At 45.8% G+C, this 21,187-nt stretch overlaps 1 protein-coding gene across 2 annotated transcripts in view; it reads right to left on the reverse strand.

Annotated features, from left to right (window-relative positions):
- Nucleotides 1-6,779: 6,779 nt before the first annotated feature.
- Nucleotides 6,780-21,187, reverse strand: part of ANK3 (ankyrin 3) — a 299,184-nt gene continuing 284,776 nt past the window's right edge. For both annotated transcript variants that reach the window (XM_065639540.1, XM_065639541.1), the window contains exons 45-48: nt 13,823-13,906; nt 13,642-13,701; nt 11,223-11,315; nt 6,780-8,171 (exon numbers count right to left, since the gene is read on the reverse strand). In XM_065639540.1, the coding sequence (XP_065495612.1) occupies nt 11,247-11,315; nt 13,642-13,701; nt 13,823-13,906 (213 nt within the window). In that variant the 3' untranslated portion in view covers nt 6,780-8,171; nt 11,223-11,246. The remainder of the gene's footprint in view (nt 8,172-11,222; nt 11,316-13,641; nt 13,702-13,822; nt 13,907-21,187) is intronic.

The following is a 21,187-nucleotide window of genomic DNA, read 5'->3' on the forward strand; positions in this document are numbered from 1 at the left end:
GCCGCGCGCCGGCGCCGCGGCCTCCCCGCGCGCCCAGAGGGGCCGCCCCGCGCGCCGCCCGCCCACAGCGCCGCCTGCCGGCGCCGCCGCGCACCAGGGAGGCGCGGGTGAAGCGCTCGGTGCCGCCGCGGCCTCTGCGTGCGAAACTTCGCTAAAACATCGACTTACCCGCGGCAAACAGCCTGCACGCAACCCCTGGGCTTTCTGCCTCGGCCCCGCTCCACTTCGTGGCGCAGAGATAAGGTGAAATGTTAATTCGGGGCCGCGTACTGCTGTAGAACCGGTTCAAATCAAGACGCGCCAATGCCCACCTCTCATTTCACATAACGTGTTTCCTGACATACTACGCGCATTCGTTGCTTTTTTTTGTTGTCGTTATTTCTTTCTGGATCAGCTGAATAAAGGCACAAGTTATAGCGAGATAGGGTGTACCCACTGTTCATTCTATGACATAATGTGATCCACGCCGCTCCTGGATAAATTAGTCACCAAGACTGTATAATTGGTTTCTCAATTATTTATGAAGGGGTCTTTTAACAACAGTAGTTTTTTTTCATTAATGACAAGCAAGGATTTCATTATGTCTAACTGCACCACATTTTTTTTCCGTGCCGCCAGAAATTTCAAATTTTACTCTTTTTGATGGCTTTAACATATGAAGGAATTCCATCTCTGTAAAGTAATGATTCTTCTTGCCTGCCTGGGAATGCAAGTGCAGGTCTTTTTAATTCTAGTCTCTTAATCACAAGAAAAGCAGTAAATGGGCCGTTGTCAGTTTTCAGACGCGGGTGCTGCTTTCTGCGAAGCCTTGTCCGTGTCTCTGCCCCGGCATGTCATGCTGCCCTTCAAACGGAGCTTCAAATGGGGGGGTGGGAAATGGGGGTCCCCATCCAGCACTGGGACAGTCCCACACCTCCGCCTCAGCCCTGTGGGGTGCATTCCTTCCAGGCTTTTAAGGCTAGAAAAGGTCCTGCAGCACCCGCCTGGCCCCGTGGAAACGGAGCCGTGCTCCTGCAGTCTGGTACCTCTGTGCTGAGCTGTGTGATGCCATTAAAATGTAGTAAGTCCATCAGCATCAGCGACCCTCAGCAACACCCCGGGCAGCTGCAGCTCCCCAGATTAATTTCCCATCCCTGGGCTTCGGTAGGGAGGAATTTCTCTCAAAACATGAGAGCAGCGGCATCAAGAAATGCTGCTATAAACCAGCTAGATCATAGCATATCATAGTTTGGGTGGGAAGGGACCTTCAAAGGTGATCTAGTCCAACCCCTCTGCCATGGGACATCTTGGTCTCTTGTTCTAAAATGCCCCAGAGCAAGCCCTGGGGACCGCGGGGTAAGCAGGGGCAGACAAGTCCCACCACCTGGGGTGGCCACCAGCTCCTCACCCCGCAGCAGTGCCTGGGCTGAGCCGCTCCACCAGCACAGGCTATGGGGTAAAAAAGCCTGAGGAATTAAAACAGGATTTGACAAATAATGAGAACTGTTTGGGACAGGTCATTACAATTCCAGAGAATTGCATTTAAATAGATCTGCTGGTATTTGGAAGCTGGCTGAACACCGCCGGGCTGTGAGGAAGCGTTATTTCATGTACACGCAGCCCTGGCGACAGCATCCAAGCTGGTTTGCTCTGTCGCCTCTGCCTGCATGCACACGTGCTCATCAAAGCAAACTCATTTCTAAACAAACAGGTTTGTAACTCAGTGTTTTTTCTTCATCCAGCTGCCTGGCTTTGATCAGCCAGTTATTTCCATTGCTTTCAGCAGGACTGCTCACGGTTGAGTGTCTTGTTGGATCAAGGCCGAAGTATTTTGAAAACCTGCATCAGCAAAACACACATCTGCTCTGGGCTAATCTTACCCAGCAAGCCCCACGACGTGCTTAACCTTAAGCCACTCTTCAGCCCTATCAATGTTAATCTTAAGTGCTTTGCTGATTTGAAGCACTATAATTTTCCAGGGGATGTGGCCACAGGTCCTTCAAACAGCCTGAAAATGGACCAGGAGGTGCAGACAACATCCTGAATCCAGCAACCAGGTCGGGTGGGCTAAGCCAGGGGCTGTGTCTCCTGGATGCCACCACACAGCTGCTGGTGCTGCCTCCAGCAGAGCGTTGCTGGGGCAGCTGAAGGTGCTGCAGATGGTGGGGACAGAGAGGAGGGACGGTGAGGCGAGAGCAAAGCTCACCCTTGGCCACCTTGCTGTCCCCCTCTGCTGGGGTTGCATCAGCTGTCTCACTCCCAGCCAGCACACCGGCTTTCATAACAATAAATTATAACTTGGCACTTCTGTAGCACTCTCTGGTTCAAAGCTGTGCTGAAACATTATCTAATTAATTCACACAATGGCCCTGGAAGGCAAGAAAGGGAGGTAGGAGCTGAGCTACTTGCCCAATGAAAAACACTGAGTCAGTTGGGGAGTGGGAGGAGAACTGCAGGGCCCTTGATGTTTAAATCTGAGATGGCATCCTTGTCATAACAGCAGTTCAGTCGTTTAAAAAATAGCACTTGTACATTTAATTACAATAACGGTCAACTATTCCAAATTAATAGATTAAACAGGGAGAGAAAATGTTATCTTAATTAGCAGACCCCTAAAAAATCACATGATTTGCACATCTGTAAGACGTTAACCAAACCAATTAAAAAGTATAACTCTGCAGTATAAGCACAGCTAGCAAAACCCCCTTTTAAAGGCTCAGGGCACGCAGCAGAGGCTGTGAGGCTGCTCGGGGCACTGCTGCTGGGGCTTGTGCCCCACCACAGGTGGTGAGGGGCTTGGCACAACTGTAAAAGCCACCGCCACCAGCCTGTCACCACCACAGCACCTGCAGAACGAGGTTCCCCCTCCTCCTTGTCCCAGTGTTTTTATTGTACAAAAAATAAATACAAAACTGCAAGGGGGCAAGGGGAGGTGTTGGTCCATATGAAGAATCTCAAAATGTCACCGCACTGTAACAACAGCAGAGCAGATACGTCAAGACGAAGCATTAAAAATGCAGGGATTTATTCACAGAAACTATCATTACAGGAGGTAATGGGCAATTAGAAACAGTTGTTTCATAAACTCACATCAATAGTAGAAATATTTGTATAAAATACATTGCTATGCATGAGTGAGGAGTTAAAAGAGACTGAATGTGATCTGTAATATAATTCCAGAGGTCAATAATCGGCTGGAAGACCTTCTGTAACAATACAATTTTATGAAAATACTCAGTAGTTATAGACTGAAAAGTAAAAGACCAACTGAAGCTAATTAACCCCAGGAAAAATTGTGTACAGTACTCAAAGTACCCAACTGAAATAGAGAGGAAAAATATAAAGGAAAGACAAAGTCACATTAAAATGCAATTAAGGAAAAACATTGCTAGGAAAAAATATCTTAAGCAGCATTAAAATAAATTGTAACCTGTATACAACAGAATAATCAAAGGGGAAAATGAAGTATGTGGAGATCACAGAATCACAGAATGTTAGGGATTAGAAGGGACCTCGAAAGATCATCTAGTGCAATCCCCCTGCCAGATCTTACCATTGTGGAAGGGTCGTTGAAGTAGAGAAAGCTCAATGTGAAAGATATTTCTATGAGCAGAAAAAACCCCAACATGCTAATATCGTGGATTAAGATATCTATTGATGCAGCATTAAACATGTTTTCTAACAAGCAATTCGGACAAAAATAATGCCATGCTGCTTTGCTTTTCTGAACAACAATTATTTAGTCAGAAAACTATATCAAAGAAGATGTCTCTGTGTAGGACAGAGTATCTGACTATGAAACTGCAGTGCGGCAGCCACCCAGTAGCTAACGCGGCTTCAGCTCTGGGATTTTGCTTGTGCATCCTTGTTCTCCCAGGAAACTTTTTCAGAGTTCGTACCAGGTTGGTTCTGTTGGTTTGGCCATGCTGTAATGACATCCAGCCTCTGGAAATCTGCCAAGGAAGCTGGTGAACTGGGAATCGCTGTGCATTGCTGTTTTATAGCCCAAACGGCTCTCAATAATTGAGCATTAGCGTGATGGGAAAAGTACCAATAAAACTTTTATTATAAATCTTTGCCTTCCTCCAGGACTTAGGGTCAAATAAATAAAGCCATGCACAATTAGCGCATTGTTTTTAGCATCAGCAGTTATGAAATATGTGGCATGTACACATATTTTTCTTGAGCAGCTCATTTTTCTGTCCTTCACTAACCTTTTTCTCTTCCAGTGATGGATTATTTATGTCAAGGACTTTGTAGCAGGCTGGCTCTAAATTTCCCTTCGTCCCTCTCCCTATCCCAGAGTCTACAACTCCATTGGAAAACTGCTGTGCTTTCAACAAAGCAAGAACATTTTTTTCCTCACTGTCATGACGTTTTCCCTCCCTTGCCCACTCTGGGCTCAGAGGGAGCTGAGCTGGGAGCTCTTCCTCCTCTGTCCCCGGTGTGGTGGGACAGCAGGGCTGCCCGGAGCCTGGCACAGCTCTGCAGCTCACACCGGGGCAGCTGCACCTGCTTTCCTCCCCGCCAAGCTGCTCGCACCAAGTTTGCCATCAGCGTATGAGTTTCATGATAAAACGTGTCACTTCAATGAGGTTAATCAAATTTTATTGACTTAATTGAGCCCAAAGAAGCCCGAGTTATAAACTCCTTCCATAGGAGGCACAGAGAGGTTTTTGGGGGTGCATGCCCCGCATGCCAGGCTGCAGCAGCCCAGGTAGAGCACATGAGTGCTACAGACAAAGCCAATGTTAAACAACCCCCCAGGAAATTAGCATTAATTAGCAAGGTGCTGCAATCCTGCAAGCAACTACCATTTATCCCACTAATGTGGGCTCTGCACTACAGGAGCTCTTAGAATTTCTGACATTAAAACTATTACCAGAGACAAATAAAATGTAATTGATATTCTTTCAGAAATGGGAAAAGTACGGTAGGATGCTCTGTAGCATTATTATTAGGTAGTGCTAAAACAAATATCAAAGGATGAAAAGAATACTGCATTTAGCAATTGAGCTTATTTTAATAGATGCAATGAAAGTCCCATGACTTAAAATTTTGCCTCTAAGGGGAATGTTCTCACTGGAGAAAGTATGAAACAAACAAACAAAAGCCGGCATTGGAGGTAGAACCTTCACTCCAGGCCTCTGTGCTGTTTGCACTAGCAAGATTTCTGTTTTCCTTCTCAAATGAGAGTTTATGCTGAGCACTACCCACGGCTGATCCTTGCTGCAAAAGCCTCCTCAGGGGGCTCCAGGTCAGCCAGCAGCTCCTCATGGCTCCTCATGGTCAACACTAGCTCCCTGAGCTCGAAGGTATCACATAAACCACCACAAGCAGCAGGACACCTGCTGAGACCCCTCTACACATCTCTGCTGCCTGCCCAGGCCACCTCACTTTTCTGCCTACATAAAGAGAGCTTCTGCCTGACAGAACCACCATTCCTGGTACAACCACAGCTTCTTCCCCATCAGCATCAGGTGCTGACGAGCAATCAGGCAGAGGAGATGAGTCAATTGAAATGCTGCCTGTGGATGCTGTTACAGAGAGGTGAGGTGCAGCTCTTCTGCAGCGTTGCTCCCGCCTTCCTGCTGCTGGGTGACCACAGCCTTTGCTCCCAGCTGCAAAAGAGTCATACAATATTAAATACATACATCGATGCACCATTTACTAAAAACATGCTTTTTCGTTCAGCTGATCTGGGTACTTGCAAGCAGGAGGGAGGCATCTGGACGGTGAGGTCTCCAGGGGTACGATCGCTGCTGTTGGGCTGTGACCTGCAGTGAGATGTGTTTGTTCTTTGGTGGCCTAAGCGGCATTTGCCCTCCAGACTCTGGCGTAAGGACCCGACCCACCAGCACTGTACCAGCAGTCCCCTGGCCTGGGCAAAGCGTGCATTGCAACACAGACTGGCTGCTGAAATGATGAAAACGACTTCATTTGCTGCCATTGCTTCAAAAGCTGGTGGCCCTCGTAATTCAGAAGCACTGACAAACCAACCTGTCACACTCTCCTGAAGCCAAGAGCTTTCCACTACAGTCAGGAGAGCTTTGCTGACCGGCCCCAGCTGAGGACATTTAGGTTCCTGTGTGGGTCAGCAGATAACAAACAGCAGACTGAGTAGGACCTGTAGCAGTGGTGCTTCCTCAGGTGCCAAGCTAGGGTAAAATACATCACCTTCATGTTGCCTTGAGAGCCTGGTAAAACCGAACCCTGAGTAATTAAATTTATATATTGCACTGGAGCAGAAGCCTGCAGTCTAGAGCAGTGAGCGACTGATGATGCCCACAAAATTTTTATATATAAAGCGGTCCATCACCTATAACATAGGAGATACATGCAATATACAGGAAATGTACATTTTATTTACATCATCTGCAGTGAGCTGGTTATTGGTGTCTCTGATATATGCTGGGAATAAACCTGCATTCAGTAGAGCTTTTCCTGGTTCTCGATGGGGTGAAAGAAATTAAAAGAGGTGCAGAGTTAAGACGTGTTGGAGAAGAGGCTGTGCAAACCTCTGTGGCACAGGTCCCTTCCCCATGCCTGAGGAGGTCTCCTGCCTCCCAGGGAGGTGGGTTTCCTCGGCTCTGCTGAGGATGTGCTGGCTGCTGTGTTTTCCTCCCGTTCCCCCCACCTGCAGACAACCTGCCAAGTGATGGCCTGTCACACTGGGAAGATGCAGAGGTGGATCAAACAAAAGAAACTGAGAGGAAAAGTAGCAACAAGCCAGGGGTGGTTAATGGCTGGCCCGGCGAAGCCGCACGTCTGTGGGGTGCAAGAACACTGCCAAATACACGTTATCCAAGAGTTTTAACACAATTTATTTTATGCTTAAATAATCAACTAGATCATCCAGTGTTTGTTGTTTTCATACATATGTAATTAGAGCTATTATCAATGAATGCTGTTCCATATGAATATAATCAACAAATTAAAGTATTTCACCAAAACCCAAATAAAAATGCCCTTTAAAACACAGCAGCCTTAACAACCTAATATTACACTGCTAGGATGATTACAGATGATTGGCTTACTGAAAGATTCTACATCTTATAGCCAGTACACAATACAGTAATAATTTTACAGCGTGCTGCCAGTCTATTAGCTAATAATTTCTCTTCAGTTCGTTTAAAAATATCCCAAACTTGTGCTCCTTAGAGCACCAACCCACTTCTAAAGCTGCAAGCATTACCCCCATTATAAAGCGAGAACAGATAGCACCCCCCTCCCCATAATGCAACTACTGTATATGTTATGGGTTTTAGGTAATTTCATTGAAAAATTGGCAACAGCAACAAATATTAGATGAAGGGCTTTGTGTTTACAGATAAAACCTTATTTTTCATGTTGCGGTATAGTGTTTGCAAAACTGGAAAAGATTTAATCAAAATAAGGTGAAACACATGCATCAAAATATTAGTACTCTGAAGAAAAATTTTCACAGAACTACAGAATTCCTCATTTTGGGAATCATTTAAATTTGCAGCAGATTTTAAAGATTTTTTTAAAATCAAGCTAGCGTTTTTGCATATACAAACATTATAATTGCTAATATACAAGAATCTGTGAAGATAACACCCAGAATATCCCTGTAGGTGCAGCCATTTGAGACACCTAGCCTGCTCAATGCATTTGCAATATTCTGTTTGTGATCGAAAAGGCAGTGCCTTATCAACATTTATTCTATTTTGTTAGAATTTATACAGTGTTATTTATTTACAGCAAAACTATCGATGTTTAAAAAAGAAACAAATAGTGTTTTATACCCTGACAGTTTGGGTCCAAGAAAAATAAGGCGAGCTGTTGTGGATTTTAGTAATTTTAGTGTCTTTCCATGGTTTAGCCATTTTGTCTTCGTCTGTCCCCTCTGGCCACAGGAATTTATTTCTTTTGAGATGACATCAAACTGCTTAAAAGAAGCTGTTAACAGCATGGCATCTTGTATATACACTGCACTGGTAACTGCGCACCCTCCAGTCCTGTGAATGAACGTGAATTTCCATGCTCTGTAAATTGGCTCATGCTAAATTAAATTTTTGTTTGTTTGGTTTTGGTTTTGCATAAAAACCATGCGGTTAATGTGTGGAAGCAGCAAACACACGCACACATTTATAGGTGAATGTTTAATTCCTGTTGATTTTTCTTCCGTGAGTGTCCCTCTAGAATACTGGCAGTAAAAGCACACAGTCCTATGGAAAGAAAAGACAGCACAAATCATTTCAGAAGATCTCATTAGAATCCATTTTGTGCCTTTCGCTGACTAAACAGAAAAGTTCTAATTGGCATTACGCAATTCCGCACTAGGATAAATCACAGTCTTTCTAGGTAGGTAATGACATGAGTTGAGCTCCCAGCATGAAGGGAAAATGCAGCTGCAGATGTCCACATTGCTTGTGAACTGATTTACAAATACATCTGCAACACACTGCATTTCATCACCCCAGACAAAGTATCAGCTCCTCAGATCCAATGATGACCAGGAACAAGTACTTTCTACAGCGGAAGAAACGGCATCATCTCCAGAAAGAGAGAGCTGCTGTTTTCACAGCACATTTTCATTTATTGCCTGCAAGGACCCCCGCCATGGTGGAAAACCTGCACTCCTTGCACATCCACCTCTGCCAGTTTCTCGGGAAGCGCGAACAGGAGAGCCAGGAATGCGGAGTCCAGCGTGCAGGAGACTTGGCGAAGGACAAAGTGAGGAAGAGGAGCAGCCCCATCCATCTCCCACCTGGCCCTTGAGTGGCACCAAGGAGACAGGGGGTCCAGCTCCTGCTCTCTCACCCATCCAAGAACAGCCATGCACAGAAGGACAGCAAGTTTGTTCCACCTGCTGTACACCAGTGATGTCTTGCAGCAAGGAAGCAGAAAGCAGCAACACAAACCCCAGCACCTGGGCACAGGGAAACCTGTTTGGGAGCGGGACCTGGGGCATTCAGGCTGGCAGGGATGTGCCTCTTTACTGATCAGGTCACAGGTCTATGTGCATTCCTCAGGAATGCTCACGCTCTCCTCCTGTGCTAAAACAATCTGTCCTTGCCCACATCTGTGCTTGTCATAAATCTATTCTGCTGCTAAAAGCCAGCTGTTCACATTGCAGCAGTCACACTGGCTCGCAAGGTGCTGTTCTGCAGAGCTGCATGCAAAAGTTCTTGGCCTTTCCCTTAAAATCTATATTTTGCAACAGGTTTATTTGCAATGGTGACAAAGACATTTTTACAGCAAAATCTAGCTAACATCGGGATTTTTTTTTTCAAACATTCAAAGGAAAAGTATCATCTCTGCCTCCCAAACAGGATTTTTTTTGTCTTTTGAGATCAAGAAACGGACTGGTTTTCTATCAGAATCCTCCATCTGTGCAAATACATCCACTTCTGCATTCAAATAAAATCTTGTCAATAGACTCTTAACTGGGCTCACTATTACTAAACGCATATTTGGTCATGCTTATCATATCAAAGTTTGGACCACAGAGATTCATCTTATGGGACAAAGCTTCCCCCTGAGCAAAGGTTTATTATCCAAGGAAGACTCTCCGAGTTCCTCAGGGGCTCTAGCACAGAAGAGTTGCTTACTGGAAATCACAGGAGAGATGGATCAGCAGTCATGGGAGCAAATCTGGTTCTGAGGAACTCAGACTCTGGCTTTCTGAAGGTCAGAATATGTTTCACACATTAGGCGAGGACTGCCTTATTAATGGCATTTTATTTTAAAATGAAATCCTTCTCCCTTGTCCCCATTGTGTGTTGCATCATGCTTGTACTCTGGCAGGCTCTTTATCTGCACTGCTTATGGGGTTCAATGTCTCATCTTGCGTTCAGTGCCTTCAAATTAATGGATTTCCATTGGTTTCCCCCTGCAGATTGACAGCGGAGAAGCACAGGAGCCAACTTGGGACACAATTTCATACAAGCAGAACCATCCCTCTGGCTTGCTTTCCTCTTGTACCCTTGAGCTCCATGAAGGAGAAAGGTGTGTTGAAAGAATCGCCTTCCTTCTGAAAACATCAAGCACCAAGCCACGTGAAGTGGTACTATTCTATTGGCACACGTGGGAGGGCTCTCAATAACAGCAGGAGTTTATCAGTCATGCTAGATGGACGCAGTTAGCGCTTAACAGATGCTGAAAGTAGCACCAGTCATCTCGCAGAGCTGGCTCCTTAGGGCTCAATCCCCAAAAGCCCTCAGCTAGATGCCACACACAGGTCTTAATGGCACCACTCACAGGCACGGAAAGCCCGTACAGGCAGGGGGCTTTGGGGGCTACCTTACATTGCAGCGGTCGGAAGGGACTAGTGACTCAGGAGAAACCCTGCTTCTGGCCTTTACCTCCACGTCACTTCCCGGTATGTTTTCCAGCTCCTGTTTATCCTGTTCTTAAATCCTACGGTCAATCCTATACCAAATGTATAGAAGAAGGATAACACACAGACTTGCACTTCATGAACTCTTCCTCTGCCCAATTCCTAAAACCCACCCAAGCTAGGAAAATTCTGAGTAGAAAAAAGACCCAAATGTGGTAAACAGATGCAACTTGAAGCCATGAGTGGCACTGGTGGGCACAGACCAGCTCCTCTCATGTTTACATGATGGAGACAAAGCAGCTCCCGCTTCATGGTGCTCCGGCACACTGCTACAGAGCCTTGCAAGGGTGTATGAGCCTGTGCATTTGGTTTCGGTTTGGGAAGCCCTTATACTGTCACAGCTGCTGTTTTCTTACAATTGTTAAGGCTGGATCAATAAAATTCACAAGAAACAGTTGGTAAGGATTATTCGTTGGCAAATATCGAGACACTTCACTGGCTCTTACAAGGACTTTGACTTGCATAACTGCCCCCAGGTCACATGTCCGACAGTGGCAGAAGCCTTTCACACCCAGTACATTTACTCGTGTGCAGCTCCTTCACTCTCTGTCTTCAAGCTGACTTTTAGAAGTAGAAAGTGCCATGGGTTACAAACACTAGACTTAGTAAAACTCCCAAAAGTCTTACACGTGCTTCAGTATTGCTTTGCTTGATGTTCCAGGAAGCAGAGCTCAGTTTCTATACATAAACTCCAGAACATTTCCTGCTTACAAGAGCAAGTGCCATTTAATCAGCTTTGCAGCTTGAAAGCAATGTCAAGGTAGCACAGGCAAGCCATGGTGCAGCCCTACTGCCCAAGCCATGGCGCAGCCCCCGTGCTGTGCAGCGCTGCGCTGGCAAAGAGCTTTAGCAATGGAAGAAAATTGATCACACTGACCGTTCAGCGGTCGGCTTTCAGCTTTCATGAATAACTTTTCTTCTCCACATGTCTGACTTCTTTCTTTGTCTTAACCTTATAAGCTTCTCCCTGCTTTAAAGGAAAAGTATAAACGTTAACATAGTCTGCAGAGAGGGCTCGTAATCATAAACCTGCTTCCAAAACAGGCTCCACATTTTGCTGTAACAGGATAAGTAGAAAGCAGTTAAATCACATTAACACTTCATTTCAAAGATACACACAATCTACCAATCCACTCTGCTGAGCTGTGAAAGCACAGGCCTGAAATATCATCTTCAAGTAGAAAACATAGGTCTACAATTTCAGCAGGACCCCAGGGCTGGAGCGCCTGGCTGGGGCCCTTGGCAGAGCCCCTGCCACCAGCTGCAGCGGGGTTGCAGTGCCACCAACTGCAGCGGGATTCAGTGCCACCAGCTGCAGCGGGGTTGCAGTGCCACCAGCTGCGGCGGGGTTGCAGTGCCACCAACTGCAGCGGGATTCAGTGCCACCAGCTGCAGCGGGGTTGCAGTGCCACCAACTGCAGCGGGATTCAGTGCCACCAGCTGCGGCGGGGTTGCAGTGCCACCAACTGCAGCGGGATTCAGTGCCACCAACTGCAGCGGGATTCAGTGCCACCAGCTGCGGCGGGGTTGCAGTGCCACCAACTGCAGCGGGATTCAGTGCCACCAGCTGCAGCGGGGTTGCAGTGCCACCAGCTGCGGCGGGATTCAGTGCCACCAGCTGCGGCGGGGTTGCAGTGCCACCAGCTGCAGCGGGATTCAGTGCCACCAGCTGCGGCGGGGTTGCAGTGCCACCAGCTGCGGCGGGATTCAGTGCCACCAGCTGCGGCGGGGTTGCAGTGCCACCAACTGCAGCGGGATTCAGTGCCACCAGCTGCAGCGGGGTTGCAGTGCCACCAACTGCAGCGGGATTCAGTGCCACCAGCTGCAGCGGGGTTGCAGTGCCACCAGCTGCGGTGGGTTTGCAGTGCCACCAGCTGCAGCGGGATTCAGTGCCACCACTGAGGAAAATCACCTTTCCTGACCAGCCTGCGGGCCAGCCAGGATTAGCAGAGATTTCCAACAACATAGGCCACGGCTGCTGTTATGATGTTTCACAACGTCTGTGCTTTAAAGTGAGCTGGTTAGTAGTGGAATGAAGGGAAGAGGAAGGAAGCCAGCAAAACCCACCATTGAAGCAGCACAGAAGTAAAACCAACGACAGCAATAAGCAGTGCAGGTTCCAGTGTGTTTAAAACAGCAAACCCCCAAATAGAGTTCATCTTTGCTCATTAGAAGTTCAATAATCTTCTAAAAATAAATACTCCAGTAATCACAAGCCTCATTCACATGAGAGAAAGGCATCTGTTTATGTGTGGTTATTGGCAGAATTTACCCCTCGGGTGATCTGCATTGATGTATTTGTAACTATTTGTAGTTTCCGACTAACCTAAAAGTGGTGCAGCAAATTGAAAATGTTTCCCCTTTGCTAGGCAGGATTATTTTTTCCCTGATAAAGGACTACAAAAGAGGGGACTGGAAATAGGTTTATTTCAACTCTCCTATTTCTGTGTTGTCCCCCCGCCTTGCTTTTTTTTTTTTTTTTTTTTAAATTAGCAAAAAATAAAGAGTATTTGTTATCTTTGTTTATTCCTGAATCTGTTTTCACTCAGACAAAAAATCCGTTAGCCTAAATGAAAACTTTACTGGAGCAAAGACCTTCCAGAGCCATGTGTTGGGGAGCAAGGCATGGGCTCCCCTGAAGCCATTTGTCTCTAGAGGTGCTGCCTGGCCCCCCGAGGCCTCCTTGGGAGCGAGGACAGCTCGAAGCTCAGCCTGCCTGTGCCTGTCTGCACTGCCGCCCCCTGCCAAGGACAAAATTCTGTCTTGGAGCTTGCTTGTAACAGATACCATTGCCTGGGGATGTTCACGTTCCCCTGAATCCTGCAAACCCCCAGTCACTAGCACAGGGGCATCACGCAGGTGAGCGAGAGGCCGGTGGGGACCTGACTGCAGCTCATTCCTTTGGGCGGTGAAAACGCAACACACTACATCTACAGACGTAAGGTACAAATTCTGCGAGGGCTTAACCAAACCCACAGACGTGGCTCATCTTGATGGCAAAAACCAGGACCCAAACGTATGGTTTATACCTGCTGCTCGTTATACAGAAACAGACCTTCATGCTTCTGTGCCGACAGAATTCAGCTGGGCCCCTGACACAGCCCCTGCCCACACACAGCACAAGGAGACACCCCTGCCCTGTTACCCAAGCGCCCAACTTGTCCAGAACTGCAAGCACCGCACTTTGCCAAGGCTTCTTGTTAAATGCAAACCTCCAGCCCTTTAGCAGCACTTTCTAGCAGTCACCACAACCCTCTGCGTCTACTGTTATTTCCTGGCAGTCCCCATTCCATTACCATTTCACCAACTCTCCTCTCATGGGGGATAACAATGCGTCTTACTACCTTCCGGGTGATCTGTGGGAAGCAATACATGAAAAGCATCGTTTGTTTTTTTTTTCTAGATTCTAAAGGGAGAAAGTATGTTAAAAGTTACTTGAATGCAAAGACTCAGAGCAGTGATGTAATTCGTGATTACTTTTCTTGTGATGACGTTGCCTTCTTCGTCGGTAAACTGTTCCTCTGTTACAGATTCACCAGGAATGTTTTTTGCTTCCTCACCCTAAAGAACGTGTTATAAGATTAGCAACACAGCCTATATTCTGCCAAACCCACACATATTTCCACACCAATCCAAGCAACAAGCACATGCTAGCTTCAACTTTATGTAACAGTTTGCTTTATTTCACACACGTAGTATGAAAGCCTTGCTCATTTAGCATGCCAATACCTGCACATTTTTTCTACAGAATGTGTCCTTAAAGTCTGTAGTGAGCTTCTAGCACATTGCTTTTATTAACTAATTCATGACATGAAGCTCTCTGGGCAACAAATCATCTTGCGGTCAGTCTGAGTCCTATGGGATGGAGGCACAAATTTGTGACGATATAATCTCTAATCCGACATCCATTTCGCAGCTTCCCAGAGACCAGCACACACAGAAACACGGTCTAACACCACAATAAGGTGGGGGAGATACGAGATTTTAAAAAGACAGCTCTGCTTATAGCTTGCTAAACACAAGATCTTAAAGACACACACAAAAAACAAGACTTCTCAGCATTTACAAAAAAGAGAAAGGTCTCTCACGTGGCACTGTTCCTGGCATGGTAATGCTTGCCGAGGAACCTCGGCAGCCTGGGGCACAACTTGCTGAGATGGGACACACTCCAGCCATTGCTGCTTGTGGCACCAGCCATTTATAGGACCAGTGTAAATAAATTTAAAAGCAATTTCCTAACTGCTGTGCTCGTAACTTAATACCACTACAGGAATTATTGCTCAAATTATAAATAAATGACATTACTTTAGAGTCTAAGGCTAGCTGGCAGTCATGAACTTATGTTCCAGAAGAACTGTGATAATTTTGCATGATAAAGTCATGTTTCCAAACCCAGATGCTTAAAAATATCCATCACCTGTGCTTATTTATTTTATATAAATGAAACAAATCTAATCGTAATGTAGCTGGCTTACATATGAAAAATTTCCACATTTGAATGAATAACCCTTTAAGCAAACAAACAAAAATTTCCTTAAAACTTTTCTTCTCCCCTCACCCTCAACCCGCTATGGAAAAAATGGCAACTAGAGGGAGGAAGCAGAAAGAAACATTGTATAAAACATGTTAGATCAATATTAACAACAAAATAATATTTGAAATGAGATTATTACAGCTCAACATCAAGCTTTCATAACGTTTCCATGTACAAAGCAGCACAGGTCAAATATATTTGCTGTTTACTTCGATCTGTATGCTACGTAGTTGTCTACACAAGCTTTTGGCGCTGCTTTATAGTGAACAAATATAGTGATGCCGTGTTTATTTTTTTTAACCATTTTCCCTACAAATGCAGCTTTTTCAATATGTACATTATAACATCAAGTCTTTATGCTGTTTCTAAGCTCTAAACCAAATAAACCTTTCCTTTTATTTACAAGCTATTTTTGGTCTTTTCTATACCCAGTCTTTGCCATTTTCCTCTCTGTAGCAGGACGGCAGAAGCCAGAGGGGAGCACTGAAGAGCAGATCGCAGCCCCCTCAGCATTTGTTGTTATTCAGAAGTGCAGAATTTTTGCTTATTTCATATTGAAAGCTGTAGCGAAATCACTGCTTGACAATTAAGTAATCAAACAGTTTTGGACATTTTGCATGTCTTTTCCCCTACGCTTTCACTATATATAAGCTGTACAACTTGTTGAACGTTGACGCCTCAGGAAGCATCACCAAGAGAAGAGCAGGCTCCACAGCCAGGCAGGCTCACTGCGTATAGATGTAAAGATGAGGTCACGCGTCTGAGATACATGCTGGGCTGAAGGGAGCTGGCTGAGATCCCCAGGCCTGGGCACACTGGCACCCTACAAGAAGCACGGCAGAACGAATGGCTGCTGAAACCTTCAGATGGAGCCTGGGCTGGGCTTGTACAATTCATTCCCCAGAGAACTCTGCTGAGGGGTCACGGGAAGGAGAAATGATACACCTGCCTAAGTACTGATGTCAGGCTGTGTGCAGGAGGGAAGGAAGAGGCTGACTCCCCCACACTCCCCCGGTGAGCGGGTCTGAGTCCAGCAGCCTGCCCCTTCCTTTCTCACAAACCAGACAGCAGAAATGAGAATGGCACGGGGGCTGCTGCTGGGGTGGGGAGGCGATGACTGGGTAAAGGTTTTGGGAACTGAAACCTTTGGGGTTTCCTAGCCACAATTAACAGGGGAGAAATACTGATTCTGGAGACTTAATACTTTAATCAGAAGCACAGCAGATGGGGAACTAGCTGCAGTTTCTTTCCTGGCCCTCCACCCACAGGCTCAGACTCCCCAGTAGGCTCCCGCATGGTGTCCCTAAGGGACAGGAGATGTCCTGCCCACCCCATGGAGCACAGGCATATGGAGAGGTTCCCTCTCATGGATAGGATCTCCAAAGCCACTACAATAAAAGCCATGAAACACAGAAATAAAATGACATGGCCAGTAGCAAGGTCATCAGACTACCTGGCATGCCAATATTGCTTGCCTGTACTGGTCCTTTGACTCCTTACTGCCACTATGAGCAAGGTTATTCCTTAAAACAAGTTAGTGTTCAGCTTTAAAATGAAAAATGTGTTGATGCACGGAAAGATGTCTCTTGGAAGAAAATGCAGTTTTAAAGGTGTTGTGAGCCTTGTTTTTTAATTAGCTACACGCTCCTTTAAGCACGGTTTAAGGATAAACGCTGTGAATACTCAGCAGTCAGCAGGCATGAAATCCAGCTTTCACAATTCTCTTCCTGGTGGGGAGTTAGACAAATTGCAGGAGGGCTCACAATTGGCAGGAGGTAGATCTGATTTACTGACATTTCTAATCCTATGCAGTTATAAAGACAAATGTTTGCTAGGAAACAAAAAAAACCCACCTTACCCACTGGCAGTTTTACTTGTCAGATCTCAAACCAGCTTTGGGTTAGAGTGGCACATTAGATGACCTTGTCAACAAAAGCTGTTTTTAACACAAAGCTGGTGCATCTGCATCAGAGCTAAAGAATAAAATTCTTTCTGCTGCATCATACTTATGTTGGCTTCATTTTACCCTTGGCCAGCTGAAATCACTGTCACAATACCAAGAGCTTTAGAAAGGCAGGGAGAAAACTTAATGCTGTGATTACTGGAAGCTCAGTTATATCCCTGGGACTAAACCATACAAAGGCTGCACTCTGCAAGCCTCAGCCCCAGAACATGCCAGGAAGCTTTGCAAAGCAGAGTCCTTTAATGTCACCCTGCTCGCTGGAGTGTAGTCCTGCCAAAACCAGCTGGTATCCTCTCTTTGCTGCTCTCCAGGGCAGGAGAAGCAAAAAGCAGCTTCCTTAAAGTCTTCCGCCAGCTCCACTGATTTTCTTAACAGTTATTTGCAGATTATGGGTGTTCCCAGGGACCTGAAGATAAATGGAGTTATACAGTCGGTGCTGCAGCATTGTGCCAAAGTTCACTGCAGATTTGTCAGAGCTCTGGTTTTCTTTCATGTTTGTTTTGTTACTAAAGGGATAGTAGTCCCTTTTATTCCTCCTATAAATCTAGTGTTGTAACAGTGGAGAAAAAAGGTATGGCTGGATGTCTCTTGCCTAGACAGACTGAAAGGAATTTAAAAGCAGACAGAAATAAGCAAGATGGAAAGTTCCTAAATGTTTAATTTCTCCAAAGACCGGGGGCAATGCTGCAATGGGAACAGGAGCTGTACAGAGCACTCAGACCTCTTCCCTTACTGGCCTGCACCACTATCAAGACGTTATCCTTTCAGTGTCGAGATCACATTCTTGTAATGCATAACCAGCAGCTGTGCCTCCATCTCCTCAGGGTCTCAAGCGTCTGTGGCAGTAGAAACAAACATCTTTCATTAAGGTCATTTTCATTAGTGAGTTCTGCCTATTCAGGGAGACCTTGTTAATCAGATGCCACGACTCTGTGCCTGTGCCGAGTCTGTACTTGCTTGTTTGCAGATGTATTGCTAAAGCCATAGTGGAGCTGGGGGAAGAAATACCAAACCGACAGGCAAACCGAGGAGATCTGAATGGAAATGGTGCCATAAATGAGGCAAAGAGTATAGTCCAATACTGGGAGCTGGGTCACAGGTCTGTTGCTTGTTGCATGGAGGACATCACAATGAACAGACCTTATAACAGCACTTGTAGTCTGTGTCTTAATTTACCTCTGTGTTATCTTACTGAGGCCAGCAGCTCCGTCCCGGCCCATCCCTCCTGGGGCAAGGGCACTTACGGGCGATCCTGCAGCTCTCCCAGCCTGGTAGGGACTGCGGCGGAGAGGCTGCACCCAGCTGAATACACAAATGGAAACACTTCCCTTGTGACTTATGTGGGGCACAGGCCCTCAGTGCTTCTCACCTACAGCATGGCCACATTTTTCCTTTCCATAAATAAGTCTCCTCTGAATAATAAGATCATGTAAGCTGCTGCTCAGGCTCCCATGCCACTCCTCCAGTGCAGGCTGAACCAAACCATCCTCAATCAGTAATGAGGGCTTTCATGGGCAAAATATATGGAAAGAGACAAATAAATCTTTAATAAAAATTGGCAAGAAATAACAAAAGTAAAAGATACAAAATTACATTAGATTTGAATAACCCCTGCTTAGAAATCTATTCTATTTTCCATTACAAAATTCTACCATAAACCTTTTGGCAAGGACCTTACCAAACAGTTTTTGCCAAAAATTTGTACCCATGAGAGATTTAACAGCCTCCCAAAACGCATGAAAAATTAGACACTGATTTCTGCCATGACTGAATAAAAGGAGCTTTGGATCAGGCTCTGAATGTGCACATTGTGGCAGCACTCTTATTTTCCCCTTGTGTGCTAATTGCTCACATTCCTGCACTACCATAAAAATCCCTTTTTTTTGCAATGCCCCATCCCATCAATCCACTATGTGAACAGAAGAAGGGAAAGGGAGCAAAACCAAAACCATCTGCACTACCTTGAGGTTAGAATACGATCCTATTACATGTGGAAATGGGCATCAGTCCTTGCTTGTCTGGTTTTATGGGCTCAGCCCTCTGAAGTGCTAAATCCCATGGGAATGTGCTCGAGAGTGCTGAACACTTGACAGGACTCAGCTCTTGGATTGCTGGGAAAATACCTCCGGGGAAGAGAAAAGCCTTTCTCCATATTTGGGCCAGGACAGAGAACTAAGGTAGCAGTTAAACGGAAATAATAGTGTTAGCAATAATACAGAATGGCACTGAAAGGAAAAACAAGTTGGGAAAGAACAACGAAGGTAATGAAGCAATTCAGCCCCAACACTAGCTGAGGAAGCACATAGCAAAGCCTTTTTTTCCACAGGACTCAATTTATCCTCAAGGTTTTGGCATAACCAAACTTCATCCCTGCAGGCTACACGAGTGCCTCTGTTGCTTTTAACGCAACAGTAATGAATATACAGCAGGCAGTAATGACTTACGCTATGGTAAAACAACGCAGATCCCATGCGGAGCTCTGCCCAGCAGAGGATCCAAGCGCACCCTCATCCCCTCCCCACTCCTGCTGGCCACTGGCACAAGCCGGCAGAGTGGGCTCATGGCATGGGCACAGCACTGCCATCCATTTATGAAGCCTGTGCCTAAGTTTTTCAGATGTTCAGACCATTTTTTTATTCCAGAGATGCCAACTCAACAAGAATTTCCAGGCCTGGCTCTAAGGAACCATAAGACAGTATAGGGTAAGTATTCTCCTGGTCCAGGCATGACTGCAGAAAAGCCTGGGGGCATTCCATCATCAGTGTGTGGTGGGCTTGCTGCGAGGGGGACTGGAGAGCTGGAGGGGAAAATGTCCTTGTCTGCTACTCTGCCTCACCCCTTAACAACTGCTTAGCTAGCCAGGAGTTTCAGAAAACACAGGAGGAGAAGGAGAGGCTGATTCCCCTCTCGCTACTACTCCACGCAAGTGATGCCAGCCGCAGAAAGGGGCTGCGGGTCGGGCACAGCACCCGCTGGCCAGACACTCAGGCACCGGCAGGCGACAGCCTGATGCTCCCACTGTGCTCGGGGCCCTGTGGCACAAGCACAGGAGTGATTTTTAGCCGGTACACTGAGAGAGTTGCTCTGTGCGCCTCCGAGCGTTGGATCCCGGGACCTCTTCCCTGCGTGAAGAGCTGCTCTTCGGCTTGTGCCTGCCCTCGCAGTGATTGCCATTCACCCAAACTGAACCTCTGCTCCCAGGAACGTGCAGAAATTCGAAGTCCAGATCCCTACCAATGTTAAAGCTTGATTCTTCCACTTCGTAGCACCATTTCATGAACTTTATGTGATCAAAATATACGTGTTGCAATTGTTGTTTCCACTATTAAACTCTTCCACTAAAAGGCCTGATGATCACCGCTTTGAAAATTTTTCTTGTTCTGTTTTAAGCTTGTATTGAGATGCAGAGTGGAAGACAAAAAAGCAGCCATAAATCCTCAGAAGATGACAGAAGTACCTTGTCCTGTACAGGAGCATCACTGGTATACTGAAGAAATTCAGGGTGAAGACAGTCAGAAGTGTCATCCTGCCTTTTCCAAAAGTGTCTGTATCTTGGACAGATCAGCAGCTGTGCAGAGCAGCCTATCTGCTCTCCACATTACACAAGAGGTGCAGTGTCTGTATGCATACTCTTTTTCACAAAGCATGGAAATAATAGCAATATAGAGATGTGCAATCAGAGCATCATGAATCGGTCCTAAAGTAACAATTACATCTTAGGCAAACTGAGCTAGTGCTGTCATAGCGCTGCAGTGGCCAACTGTCTTTTTTCATGGCTTGACTACATGATTATCTAATAAGACTCTTATAAATCCTGTAAGTTACTGAGAGATTAACATAATGGTTTCTGATCCAGATTTATTTTCATATGCTATATGCTGCAGGAAAATAATGCCATACTATATGACTATGCAAGAAAAAAACATGAGGGCAAATGCAATTATTTATATGACTCTGCCATTGCTTTCGGTATATAAACTATGTTGTGTTGTAAATAAAGGCCATCTGTAGATAAACATACTAAATAAAGCCTACTGAAGGCAATGCAAAGACACTTACGAAGTTTAGTAGGCTTTAAATAAGGATCACCTGTTGTTTTGAGAAGGTTTTCCAGAGCACGTTAAGCACTTAGGACCACAAGTTTCAACCAGAGTACATGGCTCATGCTCTCCAATATCCCACCCATGTACATTCCTGCCATTTTTTAACTTGTAATTTAGGTCTTTTTTTTTTTAAGAAAATAAAATTTTAGAAAAAGGTCACCCGTATCTGTCTGCGATTCACTTTGCTCTACATCAGACCAACACACTTCATCTAGCTGTAGTCTTTAAGATGCCATGCAGAG

The sequence above is a fragment of the Caloenas nicobarica genome, chromosome 7 (assembly GCF_036013445.1).
Source record: "Caloenas nicobarica isolate bCalNic1 chromosome 7, bCalNic1.hap1, whole genome shotgun sequence".
Classification (NCBI taxonomy): domain Eukaryota; kingdom Metazoa; phylum Chordata; class Aves; order Columbiformes; family Columbidae; genus Caloenas; species Caloenas nicobarica.